The 27,201-nt window shown below is 39.1% G+C and overlaps 1 protein-coding gene across 1 annotated transcript in view; it reads left to right on the top strand.

Annotated features, from left to right (window-relative positions):
* PAPSS1 (3'-phosphoadenosine 5'-phosphosulfate synthase 1) overlaps window positions 1–27,201 on the top strand; it is a 93,614-nt gene that overhangs the window by 27,238 nt on the left and 39,175 nt on the right. The window contains exons 6-9 of the mRNA XM_090266386.1: window positions 13,205–13,318; window positions 15,604–15,715; window positions 17,264–17,469; window positions 20,264–20,399. Coding sequence (XP_090122512.1) covers window positions 13,205–13,318; window positions 15,604–15,715; window positions 17,264–17,469; window positions 20,264–20,399 — 568 coding nt within the window. The remainder of the gene's footprint in view (window positions 1–13,204; window positions 13,319–15,603; window positions 15,716–17,263; window positions 17,470–20,263; window positions 20,400–27,201) is intronic.

Raw genomic sequence — 27,201 nt, 5'->3', positions numbered from 1 at the left:
GTTGGGATTGTTTATAGTTTTTAAAAATAAATTTATATGAAAACCATAGATATTAATTCCCTGTCATTTTGTTAAAATTATGTTTCTAGTATTTTTCCTTTTTATTTTGATTGTGTTTTCATTTGCATTTTTTGTACACTGAACCTATCATTTTTTTACTTTAGATTTGTCATATCAGTGTTAAAAGGTTGTACATAATTTCATTTTCTGTTACTTTAGATTATCCTTTTTAATATCTAATTAGTGATTCTTAAGTTGTTTAATAAAATCTTAGAAACATATTCATAGATACTCATATATAATTATAGGGGGCTCATGAGTCTCTAAAGCCATTTTAAGGACTACAGATAACTTCAGATAGTTCAGACACTTATAAGGGATTAAAGTTAATAGGTGATGAGTACCACAGGTCTTGCCCTCCTTCCTTTTATTCCTAACCACATCTTTGGGGCCTTACTTCCAAAAGTGTCCTATAGAACTTTTTTTTTTTTTTTTTTGTAGGAGACAGATTGATTTTGTTGAATTTTTTAAAAATTTATTTTGAGAAAATTTGGTAATTCTTTGTAAGCCTAAAAAGAGCAGAGAGAATTTCTATATCTCTCTCACCCAGCTTCCTTATATGCTACCATATTATGTGATGATAGGACATTTCTGAAGGTTCAGAAATTAACTATGGATATGATACTATAAACTAAAGCAAAAATTTATTTTGATTTTACAAGTTTTTCTGCAAAAATGCTTTCCTGTTCCAGGATTTAATCAGAATCCCACATTATATTTAGAGTTTAACTGGTTTTTAGCAATGATTCTGTAAAATGAAAATACTGACTCATGGTATCTATAATGTATACGACTTATTATGTTGTGTTTTTTTTCCCTTTATGGTTAAAAATTAGGGGTAAATGCCTGTGTACAATTTTAGGCTTATATTATTCATATTCTCTTTAACTCTTCAACCCCACCTCCAGTTCTGTATGTCTTTTATTCTATCTTGTATTGTTTGCAGAATTATCTTCCTAAAGTTTAATCTAATCCTTTTTTTTTTTTTTTGTACTCTGAAACATTTATTGATTTTTCCATTCTTTTATAGAATTAAGTTGAATTGTGACCAGGGTTCTCAGTAGTTTGGTTCCAAGCTGCATATTTTATTATTGCCCTTATGCATTCCGCCATGGTATTCCCTTTCTCCCTCCCTCCCCCCATTCCTCCCTTCCTCCCTTCCTCCTTTCTTCCCTCTCGCCTTTCCTCCCTTCTTTCTTTCCTTTCTTCCATGCCGTTGCTTACTTTAGTCTATGTTCTGTGGTCTTTATTAATACTTTGCTCCTAATTAATTGTTATACTAATGGCCTTTACTTTTTACAGATGTTGGTATATATTATTCCTGTTAGACAATCTGACGATTGGACAATTTCATTCAGGGTTTGAAAATAAGGACAGATAAGAAACCTTTACCGATTGCTTATTATTGTATAATGGACATATCTGTAAGGCTTTTGTCTTTTTTATTTTATTAAATATTTTATTTATTTTTAGAGAGAGGGGAAGGGAGGGAGAAAGAGGAAGGGAATCATTGATGTGAGAGAGAAACATCGATTGGTTGCTTCTCATACCTGCCCACACTGGGGGCCAAACCCGCAACCCAGGCATATGCTCTGACTGGGACGGGATGACACCCAACCAACTGAGCTACACCTGTCAGGGCCAGCTTTGTGTCTTTTAAAATGTTTGTTTTGATTGTTAGACTCTGGGGGAAAATAGCCTTTCTCCAGTTTAGCTTGTATAGCAAGTCCTTGAATAAAGTCATTTTGTTCAACATTGTTTTGTTACAACATTAATGTGTTACTGTAGAACTTAACTCTTATTTATACCAATTAGCCTATGATAAAATTGGTTTCCCTGTATATTCTCAAGTCGCAGAACCTTTTGATGACTTTAAGTGATGATTTAGCTGTAATCACCTCTAGCTTGAATTACTGTAGTATCTCAAGTGGACTTTGTGCTGGGTACTTTATACATGTTTTATGTACATATTTGTATATGAAGTATTTCACAGACACTAAGTAACTTGCTCAAGAACATATAGCTTTCTATACCTAGAATTCCAGGTATACGAATTCCTAGGACTTGTTTTTATATAACATTGCCTTTTACTTTCAAGAATGTTCTCATTCTACCTTAAGTGCAATATCATTAAATCTACACCAGAAAGGGATTCTGTTTATATTAGTTTAATATAGAGAAATTTTCTTTTGAAAAATTATTTATTGTTATGGTAAAGCTCGATGATGACACAAGAAAAAATGGAAACACCTCCTTAATGCAATTGTTTTCTTTTGGTACCCACCCACCTGTTGAGCAAAGGTTATGTGCTTTCCTAAGTCACAACCTCACTCCCTATTGAAAGCATGTCTTTCTGTATTGTACCTGGCTGATGCTATTAGTTAATTTAGCCAATATTTAGTACCATGCACACGGCATTATTTTAAACACTGTTGATGTGACAGTGAATTAAACAGTACAAATTCCTTTCTCATGGACTGTAATGTTTAGTCTTTACCACCATGATTTATAGTTATGGATGAGAATGACTATATATAAATTCATTAATTTTTTTCTTTTATAACATGATGTGGAATTTAAAAATACTGTTGAAGGAAGACTACACACATACACATATACATGACTACTTCTGTTCTGGAATGTGTCCTCCATTGATTTTCTCCACAAAGTTGAATCTTAAATGAGCATTAGGGCACATGGGAGACCTGTGACTACCCAATGTTCAGCTCAGAGTTTATGGTTAGTTGGTGATCAAGGAATATATTTGCCTGTGACACCCTTATTGCAAGGTGACTTGATGGTATTGTACACGTCCTGCAACTGACTTCTCCTCGGCAATCCAGGGGTGGCAAATGTAGTTCAGCTTTATTGTCATCACAGAGACATTTGTGAGGTTTTCCAAATGTGGGTCATGTGAGCTCATATGGTAGAGGTTAAATATAGATTGGGAGGGAGGTAAAGAGGTTAAATATGTAGAGTGCAATGGTGTTTTAAAGCAAGGAAGAATAACCAAATCATCATAGCTTTTTAGTGTGTTCTTTGAATGGAGATGTGAAGATTGGAGGTTCTGTATCACCCATTGTGTGGAAGAGCCTAATTGTGTGTGCTGGAAGCAAATGTCATCAGCAGAGATGGAAACCAAGAACACTAACTCCCATTAGTTGATGTCTTACCATGTATAAGGCCCTGTATTAGGCACTTCAATAGCAGTATTGCGTTAAATTTGTGTTAAAACTGTGGGAAGTACAATAGTTTTAATTATCCTCATTTTACTGATAAGGAGCCCTGGCTGGTTTGGCTCAGTGGATTGAGCGTCGACCTGCGAGCTAAGTGTCGCTGGTTCGATCTTCCAGTCAGGGCACATCAGAGAAAGAAAACTCTGACTCCAAAAAACCTCCGCTGCCTTGCGGCATACCTCTTCAGGGGAAAGGCTAAGGGAGTAAACCCCGACAGAAAATCCGGAGCCGGAGTCCCTAAGGTGGTTTGACGTTGTAGTCAACACTGACAACTCCTGCAGCGCACCTGAAGCCAAGCTGTATTGACTCCGTCTTTCCCTGGGACCCTTCAGCTGCGAAGAGAGGGGGGGTCTGCTGCATGGGCAACAGCAGACCCTCCATATCACCCTGCCCAGGCTCTGTAGCTTCAGCTTCACTGGAGAGGACACTCCAGCGTCATCACAAGATGTCGATTCAACACGGGAGGAGACAGATACCGTGTCACTCCCGAGTTGGACTGCACAGCCATTCTCGGTGGTGCAGATAGACTCTTAAGAAGCTACACCATCGTCTCTCGAGACGGACGGCTGCCGACGACGACGACTGATAAGGAAACAGATTCAGGGAGGTGAAGTTTTTGTCCCTGGGTAGTTCGGTCAGGTAGAGTAGGATTTAACACAGTCTGATGGATTCTGCAGCCCACACCCTTGTCTTTCTATCATACTTCTTTTCCTAATATCTAGATGCTTTCAATTTCCAGCTTATTTCTGAAATATGAATCTTTTCCTTAAGTGTCTTACACATTCCTTGGCCATTTATTCCCTAAGTGTCATTGGGGTTAAGAAATTGAGAAGAATGGGCATTTCATTGACTTAATATTTTTTAAAGCCTTTTTAAAATACTTGAGAGCACATCAAGCCAACACTGTCTGGGCTGGAAAGAATGTTTATTATGTAAAGAAATAAACTGCCATGCCTGTCCTTGGTTAGTGTGGGATGTTTGTTCTATGTAGTGTGAAATGAGAAAAGTGCTTGTTGAGCTACATTTTACCAGATGAATTATGATTTACTTAGGTTCTAAAACCCAAATCTAAGTGGTAAATGAATTGACTTGGGTTGTATGACAATATAACAAAAATGGCATTTCTAAAACAGTCAGCCTAATTAAATTATATCTCCTCTTCAGGTTTAGTGTGTTAGACATCGAGGGTTTTACCTCACGCCAACCAAGTCTCTGTTTCTCTGACACCAGTGGGTGTCCGACAATTCGATTCCATTCTGACACTGTCTGTCCCGAGTTAGCTGAGACCCCGTAGACCTCACAAGACTGCCTTGACTTCAGAAGTCAGCTGCACAGAGGGTGCCCAGGCTCCCTGCACGTCTGCCCCACTGACTGCCAGTTTCAGGGTTCCCGTGATGCCTGCCCCAGCTTCAATAATTCCACTCACAGAACTTGGGAAAGCACTGTACTTACTATTACCAGGTTATTATAAAGGATACAACTCAGGAACTGCACCACAGAGGAAGTGCATGGGGCAAGGGATGGTGCAGGAGAAGTGTGGCGTTTCCTTACTCTCTCTGAGCAGCCGCCCGCGGTGTGTTCACCAGCCCAGCTGTCTGCACTGGTCCTCTAGGGGCTTTTATGGAGGTTGTGTCATGCAGGGACAGTTGATTAAACCTTTGATCATTGGTGATTAAACTCAGTCTCCAGCCTCCCACCCACAGTCATCTAGGGTTAGAGCCGAAAGTTTCAGTCCTCTAATGACTTGGTTTTCTGGACTGAGCCCCTCAGGCTAGAGCAGTGATTTTCAACCTTTATCATCTCATGGGACACACAATTACTAATTACTAAAATTCTGCACATGACAAAACATGTTATATTTTTTTGTTTATCTGACAAAAATATAGATATAATTTTGATTCTTTCACACTGGATGGCTGTTTTTGTGTTGGCTGTTGTCATTTTTTAATTTGCCTCCCTAAGGGAAAAGAAGTCAAGTGTGCCTGACTAAATTAGTCAGGTATTGCATGTTTTAAAAATTCTTGCTACACATTGGTTGAGAATTGCTGGCCTTGAGCCATCTCATTATTGTACCAAAGACACTCTTACCACTCAGGAGATTCCAGGGGTTTTAGGAGCTCTATGCCAGGCCCCAGCTCCTGTGGCTCGGTGGATTGAGCGCCAGCCTGGGAAAGGAAAGACCGCAGGTTTGGTTCCCCATCAAGGCTCATGCCTGGGTTGAGGCCCAGGTCCCCAGTTGGGGGCATACGAGAGGCAGCTGATTGATGTTTCTCTCCCTTTCTTTCTCCGTCCTTTCTCCCTCCCTTCCCCTTTCTCTAAAAATAAATAAAATCTAAAAAAAAAAAAAATAGCTCTATGCCAGGAAATGGGGACAAAGACCAAATATATATTTCCCATTGTACCAACATTTTTTTAGGAACATTTTTTTTAATGCAAAACTTACACTCAATATTATAAACCATTGTTGAAAGAAATTAAAAAGACCTATGTTACTGCAAAAACACTCCATATTCATGAATTGAAAGACATATCTTATTAAGATGACAGTGCTCCCCAAACTGACCTACAGATTCAGCGCAATACCTATGAGAATCTCAGATTAATTATTTGTAAAAGTTGATAATCTGATTCTAAGATTCATATCGAGTTGCAAAAGTCCTACAATAATCAAATCTATCTTGAATTAAAAAAAGGAAGAAGTCACAATTTCTGATTTTAAAACATACTACAGAGCAGCACTAATCAAGACTTGTACCACCATTTTTTTATGAGAGCAAAGCCAGGAGTATGTTCTGGGTCTTCTAGAGAATGCAGGTGTTTGAGAAGTGCTGTCTCCATGGTAATAAAGGGAAGTTTTTCTATCTGGTGTTCGGTTTTACTTTGGAGAGACTCTTCTGAAATAATCCTCTTTACTAAGAAATGGCATTGGTTTCACTGTCCAAGAAAAATATGTTTTTAGTGTGCTGTACAATGGGTGGTGTTTAGGATGATGGGTGTTTTGGTTAGCATAATGTCCTCTACATCTCTGGATTGTCTTGTTTGTCTTTCATAACCTAGGTGATATCACAGGATAGGTGAATATGGTCATTTATATGAAGACTGAATTTCTCAGTATTTTGACAGAGCATGTTTATTTCTTAATGTGCTTCAGGTGGCATTTATTTATTCAACAAGACACTGAAGAATATTGAGGATTTTGGATTGAAATTTTTGTCCTGATCCTTGAATGGTCACTAGGTGGCCTGCTAGGATTATATTTTAACTTGGTGTGTTATGACATGAGGAAGTAGGCTTCTTGCTGCTTGTTTTAATCTACCAGGAACTCTAGATTTACTATTGCTATAAATTATTTAAAGGTTTGTCTTTTTATAAAATGGTGGGTTGGTGCTCTAAATGGATTTTATACTGCTCATAAAAACCAGACTTTGCAGCTCTGTTTTAAAGTGTTGCCAGAGTGTTGTTTGGTGTTCATGCTTTGGATGCATGTAGTTTAGATAATAGAAATTTAATATTTACCTAAAAATATGCATGAGCTCTAGTGTTTAAATCTGTGGAGCAGATTTGGCTCAAGAAAAAAGTACACGAAATATTTAAAGGAAAAACTTAAAATATGGAATCACTATGTTTATTAACATGTTCAGAGTTCTTTAGGAAGATTAAAATAAGATGGGAAGAGCTACTATGTATTTTCAGATAGTGAATATAGTGAATAAATATATTTTTTGCCTTCCAGTTTCCAGGTAAAAACAAACAATTGTCTCTTTGAACAAAGATAAGGATACAGCATATGTTAGCTCTTAGATTGCATTTAGTCAAGCAAAACAAGTTTTGAGTACTCATGTTACATTTTAAGATTAATATTTAAACATTTATAATATCTAACCTACTTCATTGGTAGCATGTGAATGTGTCTTGACCTCCTAGTCAGGGGGACTCCTAGGGTCACCTCTGAACCCCCTTTACCCTGAAATGCTGGGTGACTCTGGAGCTCTGAAGATTAGATAAGGGGGTTAGGTATGTAAACACTTGCTCCTGGCCTAGCTTATGATCTGTTTTTGTTTTAAAGTAAATTCCCTGAAATAAAGGTTTTTATATGTACAATTTGAAGAAGAACATAATTGTTTTTAAATAGCTGGCGTGTGTCTCTGGAAATCCGAATGAATCCCCCCCGAATACAGGAAGCTCTGCAGCAGGGACGTCACAGTCTGTTGTCCAGGACCCTTATTTCACTTGGAGGTGGTTTGCTTCTATTAGAAGTTTAGTAGTGGTTTTGGAAATGAAAGAGATTTGTTGTCACTAGAATGTGCTAGAAACTGGCTGTATCTGTATTTAAAAAATTCTTTTTGTGTTCCTAGTAGTTCTCTTCTCTCTACACTTAGTGTCTGCCTAGAACTAGCTTTCTCTGAGCAAATGTTCCACGTTCGTCTTGATTCATGCCATTACATTTGTGTTAATTGCGAAAATATTCACTTTATGAATCTTTTTAGAAGAAAGAAACCTTTCGAATGTTTATTTTGGCATTGGTTATCAGAAGAATTTGTTATCTAAGGTGTGAGGCTAAAATTTATTTAAAAATATTGCTGGATGTGAATTTTGAAAATGATTTTATGAAATGCTTGTAATGAAAAATTATTTTGACTCAAAAATAGGGAAACATTTTTTCTTTCTTGAAAACAAAGTCATTATAGCATCTATACATAGAAGGCTGGACATTGTTAAAAATGCATTCTTGCTAAAGCTATAGCTTTATTAGTGCACAAAACATTAAAAAGTAATTTGTTTGGGCTAATAGTATAAATGCTACTCTTTCCTGTTCAAAGTAATTCTCTTGGAGACACTTAGATTTGCTCACAAACTCTTTATACATTTGTTTTTTAAACTCTGGGTTGGTTGGGAGGAAACTCGACACACGCTATGTAGAAACATTCGTCAGTTCTCAGTTCCTACTTCGAACATCTCTTCAGAGCGAATCGATTCACACCCTCCAGTGTTGTAGCGTTTTGGAGAGGGGTGATTCAGGGTGGAGGCCAGGGGCACAGACCCTGCCTTGTGGGGCATCGCAGTGAGCAGTGTGCTGCTGCTCTTCATCAGTGTTTGTGAACTGACTGGAGTGGTGCTGGCTTAGGAAACCCCCTAATAATGTCCTTGCATCCAGCGAAGGTCACAAGTTGAGTCTGCTGGATGCTACCCTCTGACCCTCCAAGATTGGTGACAATTATCAGTGGTATATGTGGGGGTAGTCAGCCCTCAGCACAACATAAAAAAAGACATTCCATTCTTACACTAATACAGGTTTCAGAGATGGCAACAAAAGCTTCATGCAGAGTTGTCATATCACTGAAGTTGAAAATGAAATTTTTCATGTCCCTGGAGTTCCCAGACTTGGTTCTGGTTTGGGATTTCTAAGACGTCTAGAGTGGTGGAAATGATGGGATTTCAAAAAGGTGGTTGAAAATCATTCACATGGAAGTTTTTAGGCCTAACTGAAATGTTGAGTATCTTTACTTTTTGTCAAGAACTTTATCAACACAGAAATATCACATGCTGACTGGAAACCCTGGGTATTGTAAATGTTTAATAAACTCTTGAAAATAAACTAAGAACAACTTGTGTGACAGAATGTTTCATAACTTAGTTTTCATGGGAGACATGGTAAAGGTTTTTTTTTGGAGAATGATATTGAGATCTCAGTTCCACACTTATCAATTAACTGTACAGCTCAGAAAATAACCTGCTTTCTGTGGCTTCACTTCTGTCTTCTGTAAAATTGGAAACAATAATCGTTCCTGCCTGCCTGGCTCAGAATTGTACTGATGACTCTGAGTTAATGTGCCGAGTGCTTAGAAATGTTCCTGGCATGTAGCAAGCTGGCTATAATTACTATTTATTGAATATTTATTGTGTGTTAACTGCAGCGGAAGACAGTGTAGCAGGGATTTGGGACAAGTTAATAACCTTTCTTCTGAGCCTCAATGTCCTCATCTGTAAAAGGAGACTAGCAGATCATTTCTTCTCCCTCCATAGATAGGACTGATGGCCTGTCCCTAATGTTTTGTGATTGATGGAGATATTTAAGTCTGTTTTGTCTTACTCTTTCTCACAAAAGTCCTAATGAATGTCAGGCTTTTTGTGTAACTTAAGTATATTTTAGCATTTGTTCCTAGTCTGGAGGATTTTAATTCTTTATTTTGCAGCTGGAAAAATGTGTATGTCTCAAGACATCTATGAGAGCTTTACAGATCCAAGAAGCTAATTGAACATATAGGGTATGTGTGCAGTTCACTTAATGCACATTACATTATTCTTCCAGGAAAAGTTGATTCTGAATTTTTATTTTCTAGGTGATGAAGTAATAGGCTTTGTACAGACTGCTGCAACTATTAATTGCCCTGTAATGTGCCTATGGGCGAAAAATGTTTGGAAAGGAATATACAGAAATGATAATGACAACCATATATAGGGTGATTTGTTTTTCTCATTTCCAGATTCTTTTTTTTTTTCTATTTTCTACTTTAAAAATGTATTAAAACACATGTATTAGTTTATTAAATATAATGTATTAAAATAATTCCTGGAGTTAGAAGGCACAGAATGGACTATGCTAAGTTAATCTATTTCTCATTAGATATAAAGACCAGTCTTTTTTATATGTGATTTTCTCTTTACGTGCACAGCGAAATCAAGTGTTATATATAAATTGTGTATATTTACTTATCACTTCTTTGACACCCCCCCACCCCCAGCAAAATATAAGACATGTCCTCTTTAGCTTGGGTTCAGGGAAATAATCTGCCTCATTCATACAAAGTTGTATAGTATTTATATCTACAAAGAGGAGACAGAGGCAGCTGGTGGAAGCGGTCATTGTTCTGTAGGGCCCTGATGTAGTCTTTAAGACAACAAATACCTTTAGCTATGGGTGACTGCCGGGTGCTTATTTGTAAAGGATGGTCTAGCAGGTTTATTAGGTGTCCTCTGCTGGGCGGATTTGCGCTTCACACACATACTTTGTCACTTCCCTCTGTGAGCAGTGGAGCAGGCACTCCAGGGACACCAGGGGCCTACAGAAAGTGCCCTTTGTATCTGTGCTCCAGGAGCAACCTATCTGGCTGACCTTGGTATGGCAGCTGCCAGTGTTTCCTTATTTCTTTTCTGTCTTTTAATTTTATTATTTCTTTTTCTTCCCTTCATGTTTATTCTCCTTATTGATTCTTGGGTTTAGGATGAGAAACATCAGAGGCCTTGACTTTCCCTGTAGGATGAGCCTGCTTTTGGCACATGAGTTAGCCAGTGCTGAACTGTCTCTCTTGTTCTACCTTTGAGGGAACAGTGTTGGAGAAATGTGGAATAATTGTTTAGAGTCTCAGAACCACAGGGACTGCTTGAGCAATGACGCCAGGTCTTCCATGAGCTCATCTAGCTTTGATATGCATACCTGGCTCTGCTCTTTTCCTCTACTGAAGATATTGATGTAAAACTAAATATGAGTTGAACTTTCATCCCAAACTTATTCCTCAGGAAAAATAGTAGGGAATGTCCTTAAAAACTGGGTTCTTCCATTAATATTTATTTTGAATAACTTTTTTTGTTATTGTTTTGTAGTTTTTTAGTGGGCTTTATGCAGCAGTTTTGGTTCACAGCACAGCTGAGAGGAAAGTACGGAGAATAAGTTTCCATATGTGCTCCCTCCGCTTCCCACCATGCATGCGTCTCCTGCTGTCAGCATCCACCACCAGACTGGTACATTTGTTACCATTGACGGACTTCGGTGACATATCTTTGTCGCCATAATTTATAGTTTACATTAGGATTGTACATTCTATGGATTTTTGACATATGTATCCACCATTACAGTATTCCCTCTCTATATCGCGGTTCACTTATCGCGGCCCCACTGTATCGTGGGATTTTTAAAAATATTATATTTAATTATTTATCACAGATTTTTCGCTATATCGCGGGATTTTGCGGTACTGTATATGTATGTTGTTAAAGTTATGTAGGTTTAAGAGTGTAGAATATGTTTAAGAACATAAGTAGTGTTTATAAAAGTATGGAAAAGGTTAATAAGGGAGTGGGAAAGGTTAATAAGGGACTGGGAACAGTTTATAAGTGTGTGGTAAGGGTTTATAAAGCCTTAAAGTATATATAAATACTAAAATAAATGTCAGGTTCCTCCTTCGCGGATTTTCACCTATCGAGGGGATGGGGGGAGTCTAGAATGTAATACCGATGACAAGTGAGGGAATACTGTATAGGATCATACAGAATAGTTTTACGGCCCTAAAAAATCCTCAATGCTCTGCCTATTTATTCATCCCTTCCTCCACCCTCACCTCCAGCCTCAGCAAACGGTGATCCTTTTTCTGCTATCTCCAGAGTCTTGTCTTTTTTCCAGAATGCCACGTAGTTAGAATTATACAGTATGTAGCCTTTTCAAATTGGGTTCTTTTCCAACATGTTTTTTTTCATGGCTTCTCAGCTCATTTCTTCTTTGTGCTTAATAATACCCCCTTGTCTAGATGTATCACAGTTTATTCATTCATTGGCTGAAGGACTTCTCAGTTGTTTCAAGTTTTGACAATTATGAATAAGGCTGCTGTCAATATCTATGTGCAGGTTTTTGTATGGACATAAGTTTTCAGCTTGTTTTGGTAAATACCCAGGAGCATGATTACTGGGTTGTATGGTAAGAGTATATTTCATTTTGTAAGGAAACACCAAATTGTCTTCCAAAGCTTCTGTACCATTTTACTTTCCCACCAGCAGTGAATGAGAGTTTCTGTTGCTCTATATTTTCATTACTTTTTGGTATTGTCAGTGTTTTGGATTTTGGCCATTCCAATAGGTCTGTAGTAGTTTTAAATTGCATTTCCTTAATGACATATGATGTAGACTATTGCTGTATTTGCTTATTTGTTATCTGTATATCTTCTTTGGTGATGTGTCTATTCTAATCTTTGGCTTGTTTGGTAATCAGGTTTTCTTATTGTTGAGTTTTAAGAGTTCTTTGTATATTTTGGATGACAGTCCTTTTTCAGATATGCTTTGCAACTATTTTCTCCTGGTCTCTGGCTTGTCTTCTCATTCTCTTGAGAATTACTTTATATTGAATAACAAAAGTATTGCTTGGATGAGATACATGTATGAAAACCTATTAATCAGTTCTAGTTTTATATGTTTATCAAGATACTTTGATAGATTTGGCTTAAAAAGTTTAAAGTAATTAAATACATTTAGTAATTATTCCTAGGAGTGTCTGAGCAAGACTTGTAACAGTCACCTGATGAACAGCATATGAGTATCTGTGTTGTGCTGATTACAAATATATTCTTGAGGATGAATGAGGATGAGCACTGTCCCAGTAGCATGTAAGTGACTACTTGGAGTCTGCATAAAATTTCCAGACTACATTTCATATGGGATCCAAAGTACTATTTCTCAGACCTGCAGTGGCAGGAGGAAGACTGGCATCCTCTGGAGTACTGTGTTGCTGAAAAGGTGGCTTAAGTGACATGATTTCATGACATGCTAAATATGCTAAAGATACTAATTATATTTAGAGTATTTTTTGGTCTTGTTTCCAAATTCTTTTTATTAGTACTTCTTTGAGGTCACGTCTTCTCTGCTGTTGCCTGATTTTGACATATATGGTACATTCTAGGAATTTCTTTCCCACTAGGTAATGAGATATTATGCGTAATGACTTCTTGTAGGGGGATTTTATCTGCTTGAAAGTAGGCCAACTGATATTTGGAAAATTGACTGGGTAGGGACAGCATTCAAATCCCTCTTATACTTCTTTTTTAAATCTTCTTTTGAAATTTTAGTTTTCTTCATTAAGATGCCTTTTGAAGAGCTGTAAATTGTTGAATCAAACATTTAATTGTACTTTTGTTTTTGTATAGGATATTGTACCTGTAGATGCCTCTTATGAAGTAAAAGAACTATATGTACCAGAAAATAAACTTCATTTGGCAAAAACAGATGCAGAAACATTACCAGCATTGAAAATTAATAAAGTAAGTGCTTTGTTGCTTTTCATACTAAGAAATTTAGCCTTATATAAAGTTGGTAGTCTGTAAAAGTTGTAGTTTTATAGTTGTTTTTGAGGGCATGGTTAGTTGTGGTGTGTATCACAATTTCCAGGGTGGGAAATGTGTCTTAATTTGTAAAACTATATTCCCAAAATACCATGGCTTTGATTTTCTTTTAGTCATATTTATTTATTTTTAAATGTCAATGAACAAAGATTGTGTAAGATTTTTAGGCTTATCGGAACACCTGAGTTCTAAAAGGTTGAGAAGCACTAATCTATAATAATTCATTGAAAATTATTAATTTAAAAATGAACTTTTTTTTTTTTTTTGCTTTAAACATGTTTTCTAATTCCCCTGCCAAGACCCTGGCTCTCCCTTACTTATATTATTAAGAATATTTCTGTTGTATATCATAGATCTAATGATATCATCAAGTATTTTCCAAATAAAAACCAGCTTAAACTAGATATGATGACAGCAGAGATAATGACTCATGTTTCAAATCTTAGAGAATTTTAAATCATATTGTTAGGTACACCCTAAAAACAGATAAGGAGTAAGAACCTGGACGAAAGGTAAAATTTTCCAGTCTTCCTTTTAGTGTAGTAAAAATCCAACACAGGGAAGTGCCAAATCTGAAAGTAAGGAGAAAGAGAAAAAGAACCCCAAAACTGAGCTTGAAGAAAGCCTCTTCAAGTAGTTTTTCGAATCTCTGAGAGGAGTAGATTATTCCATGTGCTTTGCATGATTGGGTCTTTGACCAGAAGCCAAGACATGCTGGGCGTACAGACATGTTGGAGTCAGAGACAGAGCCGCGCAGGAAACTGACTGCTGCAAATTTTGTCACTGATGACTTTGCACGGAATGAGCACACACAACATGCAGACACATAGACACATACAGAAGAATGACAATGAATGAATATGAATCCAAGTCATTCAGACTTTACAGCTCAGAAAGACAGTAGCCTTTTCTAAATGTGAACTTTCCTTCAATACAGTGGTTGATTCTTTACACAGCAGTATGAAAATAATTAATTACAAACTTAATGGTAAGTCAGATAATGTATTAGCTTGGGCTGCTATAATGAATACCATAGACTAAATGGCTCAAACAGCAGAAATTTAGTTTGTTCTGGAGGTTGGGAAGTCTGAGATCTAGGTGCTGGCTGATCTGGTTTCTGGTGAGGCTCTCTCCTCACCTTCTCACTGTATCCTCACAGGGTAGAGTGAGGGCCCTCTGGTGTCTCTTCCTCTTCTTATTAGGGCAGCCCACCTGTTGTATTAGGGCCCGTCCTTATGACCTCATTTTGCTGTTACCACTTCCTCATAGGCCCTGTCTCCAAATACACTCACGTTGGGGGTTAGGACTTCGGCATGATTTTCACGGGACTCAGATGTTCAGTCCATAATAGATACCATCTAGAATTGGATTCTAATATAGGCAAATAGTGGCTATGGCCAAACGTGTAGGAAAAAACCGATAAGATGAAAACTATGTGAAACAATTTGGTGCATGATTATAATTTTTCCCGTGAATTGAAGAAGAGGAATTTGATTTTTCAGTGGAACACACTGGCTAACCTACTTTGGAAATAAATAGAAAACAACATTTTACTGAAGCACCACTTGGCCAGGTGCTTCATCTTTTCTCATTTGAGAACCATTGTTATATGTACACAGCACCTAGTTAAAAATGAGCATGCCCTGCTTACATTTATGCTACATAGATCATCATCTCTTTAACATTCTAATGGGATATACTAGAAATCTTAAAGTTCAAATACAGTTTTTGTATAATGGAAGGTACTCTGTCATTGGGGAGGGACTGTTTTTGGTATTTTTATCTGAAGTTTAGGACAGTGGTTGTCAGAGTGTAGTTTTCAGACTGTCATTGTTAGCATTTTTTGAGAACCTGTTAAAAATAAAATTCTTGGACCCTACAGCAAACTGACTGAATCAGAAATTGGGGAGTGGAGCAGTCTTCATTTCAACAAGTCTTACAGTAGTTTCTTGTACGTATTAACGTTGGAGAACCACAGGTTTGGGAGATGCTGTCCTTATTGGAAATGCTTGCAAGACTAATGTTACTTAAACTTATTAGGAGAAATGTGTATTTTCCTAGTGCCCTTATTCTTTATTAGATTTGTATAATCTGTAATCATTCTTGCAATGCTTCCATCACTTTCAAAATTAAATTCCTAAAGGCCATTATTGCTTTTGTTCACAAGTACGTGACATAGAAAATTTTCCTTTCTCATTTACTAGGTGGACATGCAGTGGGTGCAGGTTTTGGCAGAAGGCTGGGCCACCCCACTGAATGGCTTTATGAGAGAGAGGGAGTACTTGCAGTGTCTTCATTTTGATTGCCTTCTGGATGGTAAGAAATTCTACATTTGGTACTATATCAAGTGTGGAAGACATATTACACAGATGCAGGGATCCATCACTATTTGTACAGAGTAGCGGTACCATTTTAACGAAGGTAGGATTTTAAGACTAAGCTTTAGCAGTACTAGATATTTTACATGGATAGTGAGATCTATTTTCCACTTTTTGTTTCCCCAATTGTGATTTGTTTCAGAGGGAGAAGGAAAACCTGAGGAGTGAAAATGAATTTCAAAAGCAACTAGTTTCCCTCTGCATATCCACCTGATCATTTTCGTCTCCCCAAAAGGGCACATACTCAGTTTTGCTTCCTTGAGCCAGGTGTTCTAATAGGGAGTCGGGAAGTCCAAGTTAAGGAGTCCTGAGATAGGTGGTAAAAGGGCGGTTCTTCCTAGTCTCTTAAAACACTGCAAAAAAAAAAGTGCCAAAGAAACTGGTGTTCAGTATGTTGTAATTATATTCTAGCTGCCTTAAACTTTGTATACTGTAGGATTAATTTACCGCCTTAAAGAAAATATTGTTAAATGTCACAGAACACTACTAAATTGCTACCACATCCTCCTGTATTTTGATTTTTAAAACTGGGGAGTGAAATACATACTAGAAAATGTAATTTCTAATCATTCTTCTCAAGAAATTTATCATAGGAACATAAGGATTAAATAGTGCTTTTTTATTTTCCTTGTGACTCATGGTAAAAAGTCTTTGTGGACTGCATCCTAAATAATAACTTAATCTTGGATTTTATGCAAATCTACTTATTAATTTTCTATTTTGAACTGTACACAGTGGTGGTAATTCTAAAATAGCCAAGCAGTTATCAAAGAAGTCATGCCATGATTTCCCAAAAAAGTATGGTTTCTATTTGGTATGTAAATAAGATCCACATAGGAATTTGAAAGTGCATTTTATTTTTCTAATCTGTGCACAATGAGTAGGAAAAAAAGCTTTTAGAGCTTGAACGATTGGGAACTGAGAATGTGCCTTTATTCTCAGTGGAACATATTTTGGTTTAAAAGGAGCACTGATTACTTACTGCCTTTGTTTCCTGGCCAGTGACAGCTGACATCGGTTCAATTCTGATTAAAAACCAAGAAACGAGTATACCCAAGTATTCTCAAGTATTCTTAACCAGCTTGCCACTCAAAAGGCAGTTATCAGCAAGGCTTTAAATTTCTCCTGAAAACATCCTGAACCATAGTTCTTTGTCTTATTCACATATTGGGAGTGTTCAATATGTTTTTGGTGATGTTAGGCTTAACTAGTTGAGTTTTCCTTGTTAAACATTATTTTTTTACTTTTGTGATTTTGTACCATAGTTTTTCCCCAAAAGATAGTTTCATGGATTGTTGTGAATATTGCTAGATACATTGTTGATTTCCTTAATTTTTGCTGTTTTTTCTTTCTTTTTTTTTTAACCTCTGTTGCATGTTCTGTCTCCTGATTTTCCGTGCCAGACACCAACTGAACACTGTCTGCCTCCACTGAAGGGGAAGGCCTGTTGAGTAATCCGAGCTGTGTGTTCTTTTGTGCCCTGCAGGGGGTGTCATTAACTTGTCAGTGCCTGTAGTTCTGTCAGCTACTCAGGAAGACAAGGAGAGGCTGGACGGCTGCACAGCACTTGCTCTGATATATGAGGGCCGCCGTGTGGCTATTCTTCGCAATCCAGAGTTTTTTGAGCACAGAAAGGAGGAGCGTTGTGCCCGACAGTGGGGAACGACATGCAAGAACCACCCCTACATCAAGGTCCTGTACAAACATTGCTGCCTTTTATCTTGACTTACAAATATCTGTGCTGAAAATGTGGGCATTGCCTATGTATTGACTATTCCATTGGAACTGTTAATATTTTTCACAATCAAGACTGGATCTTCGATTACTGTGATGAGCATTTGGTCTTGCCGTTTGGTCCAGATAAATATTTGTTCAACAGCTATTTAAGCATCCGCTATAGTCTGTGCACTGAGCTAGATGCTGGTGCTGGGAATGCAGGGAGACGGGCATGGCAGGCACCATCTTTATACACCTGGCACTCTTACCTTCAGGTGGTGCAGCAGACATTAATCATTCATGTTCTTGCAGTAGGATGTGCAGTTAGGGTGCTGCGGGAGCCTGTGGCAGGACGGTTTCATGTAGTCTGGTTTTTAATTGAACATTGTGTTTCGATATGAAGGTAGTGAACTATAGTCTCCCCAAAGTGCCTCATGTATTTTATGTATCATATGTGAAATGTTACCACAGAAGTCAAATCTCTGTCTGTTGTTAGGTGTTTTAAAGTACACTTTGAGCATTAAAAGAAATGAAGTGAAATTGTAGCTTTATTTAGAAAATTTCTGTAACATCTTTTTAGATCACGGCAATGTGCTAAATCTCATTTTATTGTCTCATGAAGGACAAAAAAGTGCTAACCTTTTTAAAATAGGGGATGCATTTTCTTAGAAAAGAAGGAGGTTGAATTTGTGATTGTGTTAGGCATTCCTTCAATGTTAAAATCCTATGGTTATTAGTAACAGGTAACATAGTTTCTATAACATGTTCATGTAAATTCTTTGAGCCACATAGCAAACCCGTAGGATGGGTGGCATGTCCATCTTACACATGGAGAAAGTGAGACTTGCCGGGGATAAATGTTTCAACCAAAATGATTCAGCAAAGAGGTGGGATGAGGGTCTGATTTTAATCCAAATCGTGTTAGGCATCACTGCCATCTGTCTTCCATGATCCTAGCAGACGGTGATTAGTGGTATGTGTGGAGCTTCACATTCTCTGTAGCCTGTATCACTAGAGGGAACTTCTCATATGGATTCGGTGGGAGAGACATTTACTTTTTAATCATTCAGCAAACGTCAGTGCTGTTTATATTTTGTACCATTTTTCAAAGAGTGACCTGTAAGACTTCTCAGTGTCTGTTGGCCCCTGGTCTGTGGCCTTGGGCACCAGCAGGATTTGGGTAGGAGGGAGCTGTGAGAACTGGGGCCCTCCAGGCTCGCGGGGCGGGTGGGGCAGAGATGGAGTGCGTTTCAGAAATAGCCGGTTGTCGAGTGGGGGAGAGGGCCTTGGAGAGGTGGCAGGCTTACCATTCTACCCTAAAATGTAAAGACTTTGTTCAGTCATAATACCAATTTACATGTGGTTATGCTTTTCAAAGCACATTTCTGTTTTTCAGTCCTTACAGGACACCTTGGAGCTAGACAAAGCATTTTTCATTATCCTGAAGAATCTTAGCATAGGTTCCACTTGCCCAGAGCTGCAGAGGCACCAGTTAGGAGTCAGGGCTAGTCTGTGCTAGGTCTTCTGTGTTCTTCTTACTGCCCTGCATGCTGACGGAACAAAGAAGTCACAGGCAGGGTTGGAGCAGGAGAGGGTCAACCACATAGTACTCTAAGGACCTCTTAGCCTGCTCCACCTCCACTCCCACCAGTACCATCCAGGTTAACTAGTTTTTAGGCTAACCTGTTCCGATTGTCTCCTGGCTGGAATCCTTCTTCTTCTCTTACCTATTTCCCTCCATGTTCCTCAGAGTGGCCAGAGTGAGTCATCTAAAAATATAAATCCGAGCATATCACTCTTTAAAACTCTCCAGTAAGCTGCTCATTGTAATTAGAATAAAACCCAAAAGCCTGACTGTGGCCTTGTGTGATCCAGCCCTGGTCTTCTTACTCTTGATCTCCCTTACTCTACCTCTGCTCCTATCCTCGCCTTAATGTTTTCTGATCTTCTAGCCACATTAGATTTCATCCTGTTCAAAGACAAAAGCCTGTTGCTGCTCAAGAACTTTGTACTTGCTGCTCCTCTGCCTAAAATACTTTCCCTCCATCACTGGTTCCTTTTCATCATTTCAGGTTAAATTTCACCCTCCGCAAATAGCCTTCACTACCTCCTTTTTCTTAAACGTTACTCACCAGACCCCCTGGGCTCCGGCACATAGCAGGTTACTCAATACATATTTTTGAATGAGTCGCTTGATGGATGGGATTGGACCTTCTAAGTGAGGAAGACCAGGTAGGAAGTGACTGCAGCAGTTTAGGCACATTGTTGGCACATAAACCGAAGCAGTCATGGGAAAGGGTGAACTTGAGCTGTGCTGTGAGAGCAGACACATCCTAGAAAGTAGTATCTCCTCTTCCCAGACTTGGGGGAAAAGGACGAGAGATGTAAGAAATTTGAGGTGGTGTGGAGATCGGAAGGCATGACTTTGTGTCCAGCTCTATCATCACTACTTTAATTGCTCGAGAGTTTAGGATTGGGGAACACAATGAAAGGAATGTTTTTGTTACTTAAAAAGTTATAATTTTTCATGTTGGTTATGTTTGCCTTTTGTTTGTAAATGAACAGTTGTTTCACAAGTTCTTTGAGAAATTATAAAATAGATTCTGATTCTATGTAACATTTCCAATCCCAGTTCAGTTATTAAGCTAAACAGATTTATCATTAACCTTGGGATGAAAATAGCTTCCATTAGCTTGTGTGAGAGAACTCTTCTTACTCATGTTCTCTTGGTTTTTATTTGAAACAATTATTTTCTTTTTCTTGCCATTAGATGGTTATGGAACAAGGAGATTGGCTGATTGGAGGAGATCTTCAAGTCTTGGACCGAATTTATTGGAATGACGGTCTTGATCAGTATCGTCTTACTCCTGCTGAGCTAAAGCAGAAGTTTAAAGATATGAATGCTGGTATGACATGGACCTAATTATCTAATACTAGACTACTTGGGGTTTCTGCTTGACAGGGAAGGTTCTAGAAGATTTTTTCCAACACTTAATCACGTAAAACAGAATGATGGGTAAAGATAAATGTAGCAACTGGAATAGGTAAGGAAGGGAATAATTTGATCCAACATTATTTTGTATACTATGTGGAAGATATGATAGATGGTAGTAACAAATTGACCATTTACTTGTTATAAAACTCACCTGTTAAAGCTCAATAGAGCTATAGAACAGAAATTAAAAAATTTTTTTCCCTAATTTATTGATTTTACAGAGAAAGAGAGGAAGGGGGGCAGAGAGACAGAAAGACAAACATCAATTCACTGTTCCACTTATGTATGCATTCATTGGTTGATTCTTGTATGTGCCCTGACCAGGGATTGAACCCACAACCTTGGTGTATTGGGATGATGCTCTAACCAACTGACTACCTGGCAAGGCCTGGGAGAGAAGGAATTTGAAGAGCTCACTAATATAAATGTGCTTTATATTTCAGAATATTTTCTGTGACTGTAATGTATCACTGCAGAGACTAATAGAAAAACAGGACTTTTATCATGTTTGCTATTAATTCATAAATGTTTATTCATCTTACTATGCCAATGTACCAAGTGCTGAGATCCAGAAGCTTACTTTGGAAAAGAGAAAGACATTAAACAAATAGAAGAAAAGCTTGTTGCACAATAGCTTAATAATGATTCAAAATTTCTGGATTAGGATGAAATGGAACAATAAGAGTAGAGAGTGTATAGACACTATTCTTTATCATATTGTCATATATATTATAAAGTCCTCCAGGACAGACTATTTTATATCAGGTATCTGCTATTGGCAGATCTTTTACACAGAGGTAGGCGAATGATGTGTTCACACTAGTGCACTCATATTCTCTCTCTCCCTACACTCACAAGTTCAGGGTGACCCATGAGGGAACAGCATTCTTTGTAGATTTTGGGAGGCTTGTTTTAAGATCTAAAGAATTCGAAGCCTCTTAAAGTTATGCTACTAATTAATTGTCACCTCTACAGAAATGTTTAAGCCCTGAGCTTAAGTGCTGCCTTTTTTCTTTTTTCTTTTTAAATATATATTTTCTGTGTAGAAATCAGGCAGAGATGGCTGAGAAAAGTCAGGTGACTGGTTGTTTTAGGAAATAGCTGGCCGTCGAGCCATAGTTGTTACCCAGACGCTTCCCTCCTGAGTGACTCTAGGAATCAGAGCAGGAGCGCTCATTTGTCAGCTGAGTTCAGCTTCTGTGAACCCCAGATCCTGGCAGTCATTCGGAGTCCTGTGTACAACATCCCATGCTTCCCCACCTAGGAGTGATGTGGTTGTGGGTACGTGCTTTCTTTTCTGAGACTCACTTCCCCTAGTTGTAAAACTGAGGGCAATGATGGTACCTACTGCATAGGATTTTATTTTAAAAAAGTGAAATGAGATGCTTAAGGTGCTGTGAATGGTACCTGGCACATATTAAGAGGTTAGGATCATAATTTCTGTTATGTGAGTGAAGCTGGATTTACCAGTATTTGTGTGAAGGTTAGAAAAAGAGTATCTGATTCTTTTTAAGCTTTTCTGTAGTATGCTGGTATTTGACATGATAAGATCAAGAACTGGGGGCTGTACATTTTCCAGAGCCCCACAGTTCCCACCCAGCCAGTCTGCTTCATTCATGCTTCTGGCCTGGTTCCTGTAGGGTATTTGAGTATAGAATTTCTCACCTAAAGCCCGTCCAAACTTGACTTGTTTCCTCTGAATTTATAGCAACTATTTGGCTTAAACTACTTGTGGAGGAATTTCTCTGAATGCTCTACTGAATGTTTGCCTATACAACAGCTTATTTATCTTGTTTCTTGCTAACATTTTTTGGGCCTGGTCATGGGACTATATCACTCGTTATGTAAGTCAGTGATGCATCTCACTCTCTTGTCAGTACGTGACAAGAAACTGGCTTAGGACAAAACGTCATCTTTCCCCATCCTTCTCTTACGAGCAGGAAGTGCTTTGGATTCTGTCATCTAAAGGTACAATGTTCGGAGCTCTGGTGGTTCTTTGTATTCATGAGAATCTGAGAATGGTACACTGTTTGAGTTTCTGGTCCAACCCTGGACTCTTCTACCTCTAGATCTCTTACTCAAAGACCTAATTAATATGTTTGAATTATTTAAGGCACTTCTAATTTAGTCTTCTTTTATTTGCAACCAGAAGCATCCAATAGTTTTGTACGTATAGACGTCTCCTTTTCTGGTGAACAGGACCATGTTTAATGGAGGACTTGCTGAGATGACCTCATTTACTTAAATTTTTTGCCAGAATTTGAATTCTTGTTTAAAATTAATTGTTGGCATGTTGAGGAGTCTTATCAGGAAATTACCATTTGTAATTAGAGACTTTAATATTCTATCTGTTTTACACTCTTCTTAGTGGGCCAAACATTTTAAGTAAGTTAGAGAATTTATTGCATAATAAGTGATTGCAACTTTGTTTAAAGTAGCTAAGAACCAGTTATTAGCTTTATATTAGACAACAAAGATCATGGAGTATTGTTTAGTTTACTTTTCCATTTTAGACTAAGGCAAATAAGCAACAGACTGAGAGTTTCCTTTGTAGTTCTTGTTCACTCTCAAGAAGCCAATAATAAGTCATCTGCTGATATGTATGAAACATAGTTCAAGGGAGAGGAAACGGAATATTTATTTATTTATTTTTCTTTTACCTAGGATTTTTTTTTTTAACTCTCTCTTTCTCCTTTTTTAGTGTTAGAAGAAGAACTTTGATTACCCCCGGTGCACATTAATAGGATCAGTTTTGCTCTTCTGACTGTTCTGCAGCTGGAAGGATTGAGAGATCTTTAGTATTCATATCAGTAGTTGCAAGGTGATATGGTTCCAGATGGCAGGTTCTTTCAATCACTGGTGGTTGATCACTATCTTGGAAAGAAAGAATGGATTTCACTTAAGCCAAGTAAGAGCCAGTTCATACTTATTACACACAGAACACTGGTGTGCTGCCAGGTTACAAAGGAAAAAATTGAGACAATTTCTTTCAGGCTAGCATGTGGTAGCACAGTGTTGAAGGAAACTAAGAAAGCTTTTAGAGCTGTTAAACTAAAAAGTAGATTTTAAATGAATGGATAGAGATATTGACGGCTGTCTTAGGCAAAGTTGGGAATGATACACGAGAAAGCTGAGGCCTAAGCAGATAGTTTGTCTCTGGAGGCACGAGGCTTTCTTACCGTGAAAGTCACTGAGCTGGGGATAGTGTAATCTGAGGTTGGGTGAGGAGAGACTATCAGTCAAGTCAAAGCACACTCAGATGAGGCTCTGAACATAATTTAACAAAGTGAGTGTTTATGGAAGACTGGTCAGGGTTAAGGGAACCCACCGGAATGTTGGGTGGTTTGGGGCAGTGTTAGCGCTCCTGAAGGGGCACAGGAAGGAAACTGCTTCTGGAGTCTGGTAAGAGGAGCTAGAGCTGTGAGGAGGGGCTGCGGGATAGAAGCTAGTTGGTGGGGGGAGGGGGGTTGTAGGCACAGCAGAATCATAGCGCTGAGGCTGCATGCTGGTGGGCCAGGGCCCCTGTGGATCTGGTCTCCCTCCATCTTCTGGTTGCCTGCTAAAATCTCCCATCTAGGAGGAAGGATAGGGCCCCCCACCCCCGGGTGCCCACACCCAGATGCACATGCAGGCACAGACAGAACTGATGGGAAGCAACATAGAGCCCAGTTGGCAAAAAGCTTTATATTCCACATTTTTAAATTTTAATTTGAAAGCATTTCCAGTCTTGAGAAAGATAAACATTTCATTGCTGCATACTTTGGGGTATAGGAGTACCTGTTTGTGAAGAATTCTAATTAATACGTTTATATTTACTCAAGTGGCCTATCTATGTCTACTGAATTTAAACAATTTAAGTAAAAGAAATACTGGTAATTTATGACAGTTCAGAGAGAGGCAGGGAGATCAAAGTCTTCCAGTCCTCTCCAAAAAACTCCCACAAAAACAACATTACATGTGCATATGCTCACTGCCCCCTCCCCCAACAACTCCAAAATTATTGTCAGTACTCTTGTTTAGCTACTATATTGATTTAGGGAAAGCAGTAATGCTTGTTTTTAGAGCTTTGGGGTAGAAAATGTGGCAGACATTAAAGCTTGAGTAGGACTGGAAGAGTAGACTTATTAATTACTGCTGTATGTAGGACAATTTTACAGAGAAGAAGTTGAAAGCAGGGAAGCAGGAAGATGTTGTAATTCTGGGTTTGGTGGTTGGGATGCATACCAGTGCTCTGACTGTGGGCTGGGGAGCTAAGCACAGTTCTGAGAATCAGGGGGAAGGGTGACCAGGAGTTAGCAGTACTTTCTTGCTCGCCACCTTATTTCTTTCTCAAAACAGTCCTGCCCAGAGCACTGAAGTTGTCCATGGGCACTCAGCTGAGAAATTGCAGAGCAGGGGTCCAATGCAGGTTCTTTGCATGGTGCCCCCCGGGGTTTGATGCTGTGATATTAGATTGGGCGACCCGTGTCCTACACTGTCCAGGGAGTCAGTGCCTACCCTCTTCCCACCGTCAGGAACGGTTAGTGATGCTGTTGGCTTGTCCTATCACACTTCAGTAGTTGCTCAGAAGAACCTTCTCTGCTTTCTTCTTCCCCATCCACCTGTTGGAAGGAAAGTGTCAGATTGTACTTGTGTCCCTAATGTGCTGGCTCCTGGTCTAGATGGTGTCCAATCCAGGGGCATAGGGGAGAACCTGTGCTGTTGGCTCTTCCTTTACGTAGACATGAAAGATAGCAAAAGAAATGGGATTTAGGGGCTAAACTGCGTTTGGCTTGAGATGTGGCAGTGATAGTGAAAGTGGAAGAAATGAGGGGATGTAGGGTGGTAATGAGCAATATACTTCAAAATGTTTTCAGTAATGTCTCTAAACTGCTGAATGTGAAGGTCAGGACTGAGAGATGCGGCTAACAGAAGCCATCTGTATGCGCGGAGTAATTGGATCCAGGTGAAGGGTAAGTTTCCTGAATGAGTATGTAGAGAAAGAATTTCGTAGGACCCAGCAGTGAACCCTGTTGCTCTGAGAGGGACTACAAGATGTCAGAGACAGGTGATTACACCAGAATGGCCAAGCAGAGTATAAAATGTCATACATACTTGATGAGAATTGTGTAAAAATGTATGCGTAAGGAGACCATCTAGGCTATGCAAAAAACCAAAAGCAGCTATATTACCGTAGTGCATTTGTGGGTTATATTTTACCCCCAATTTTTTTCCAGCGTTTCATGGTTTTTACTTAAAAAAAAAAATGAAGAGGATGATGAAATAGAAAAGATTGGTGCCATGGTTAGCAGGCCTTGAGACTATGAGGACAGTGGGGTATTTTTTTTTTTTTTTTTTTTAATGTCAGAAGCAGCAGAGAGGTAAGGAGCATTTAAAACAAGAAAGTACTTTTTCAGTTTGGCAGGGGTTTTATACTACATGATGGAGCAGGAAGGGAACTGGTTGAATGAATGAATCTAGTCCTATTGTTTTGTTCCATCGGTTTATCCTTCACACTGTCACCAGACTTATCTTTTGAAAACAGATCTGATTATGCCCTGGTGCCTTTAAAGGAAGGATAGTATTCCTTTGCATGTGGACTTGTTTTCTGGTGAGTGAATGTTTGCTCCTCTTCCTCTGACTAGATTGTTAGCTCCGAGGGCAGGGCCAGTTTCACTCTTGCCTCAGGACAGCACATCGAAATGGAGTTTTCCTCTTGTCCCAGACTGGTTTCTTCCCTGCCCCTGCCTGCTGTGGCCACTGTGTGGAGGCTGGATGAGGGGAGGAAGACCAGTAGGTGGACACATCTTGTGACGAGGTGGTGAAGGGCTGATGTTGCATCGGTAGTGAAGAAAGCAGATCTGGTGAGGTCCAGGGAACATGTGATTCCTTGCCTGTGGAGGGTGAGGGCGAGGAAGGGCGCTGGGACTCTGGGATGAGTGATGGCACTGGGCTCCCAGAGGGTCTGCAGGAGGACCAGTGGTGCACATGGAGGCTGGAAGGAGTCCGCTCCCCGGTGTCCGTGGGACACTAAGAGGCATCTGGAAAGACAGTCTGGAGCGTAGGGGAGGGTTTGATTAGCAGGTGCAGATTTACTGGTCACTACCCTAGAGCCCTGCTCAGTGACGTCAGGCTGCTGGGAGCAGATGCGGGGAATGCTGAAAGAGAGGGCAGTGCCTGTCTTCACTCTTGTCACAGTGTGACCGTGTTCACCGGTGTGTAGGTTGTGGTCTGTCAGATGAGCCTGTCCATGTCCTGGGGGAGGAATAGATGACATGTGTGGAGAGAATGGAAGAGCTAGTGGAAGTTTTATTTTATATGGGAATGTGGGAACATGCTCCTCAGCAACAGTCATCTCCTCATTTTGCTGTGTCTTCGCTCTACCCACTGACTCCGCCCTCCCCCACATCAGTCCTGCACAGCCCCATTGGACTAGTTTTCTGAACGACACTACTGATGGCAGCTATATTGAACACCCTGGTACCTCTCCCCACCCCCTTCCCCAGGTGTGTTTTCCTTGTTTCTTCCTTTCTCCTAAGTTCCGAGGCCCCTTCTTTTGCCTCTGTGACTTGTTTCCTGAGCCCATGCAGCTCAGCTGGCTCACTTCTTCCACCTCTGTGACTTTCTAAATAAACTTTTGCTTGGAGAAAAAAAAAAAGACACTACTGATTAACTCACAACCCTTGTTAGGTACATCGTGTTTGCTCTAACCTGGCATTTGCTATTCTACATGA

This window comes from Furipterus horrens, unplaced genomic scaffold (genome assembly GCF_987537825.1).
Source record: "Furipterus horrens unplaced genomic scaffold, mFurHor1.1.pri manual_scaffold_2, whole genome shotgun sequence".
NCBI classification, from domain to species: domain Eukaryota; kingdom Metazoa; phylum Chordata; class Mammalia; order Chiroptera; family Furipteridae; genus Furipterus; species Furipterus horrens.
This window is presented reverse-complemented; position numbering and strand designations above follow the sequence as displayed.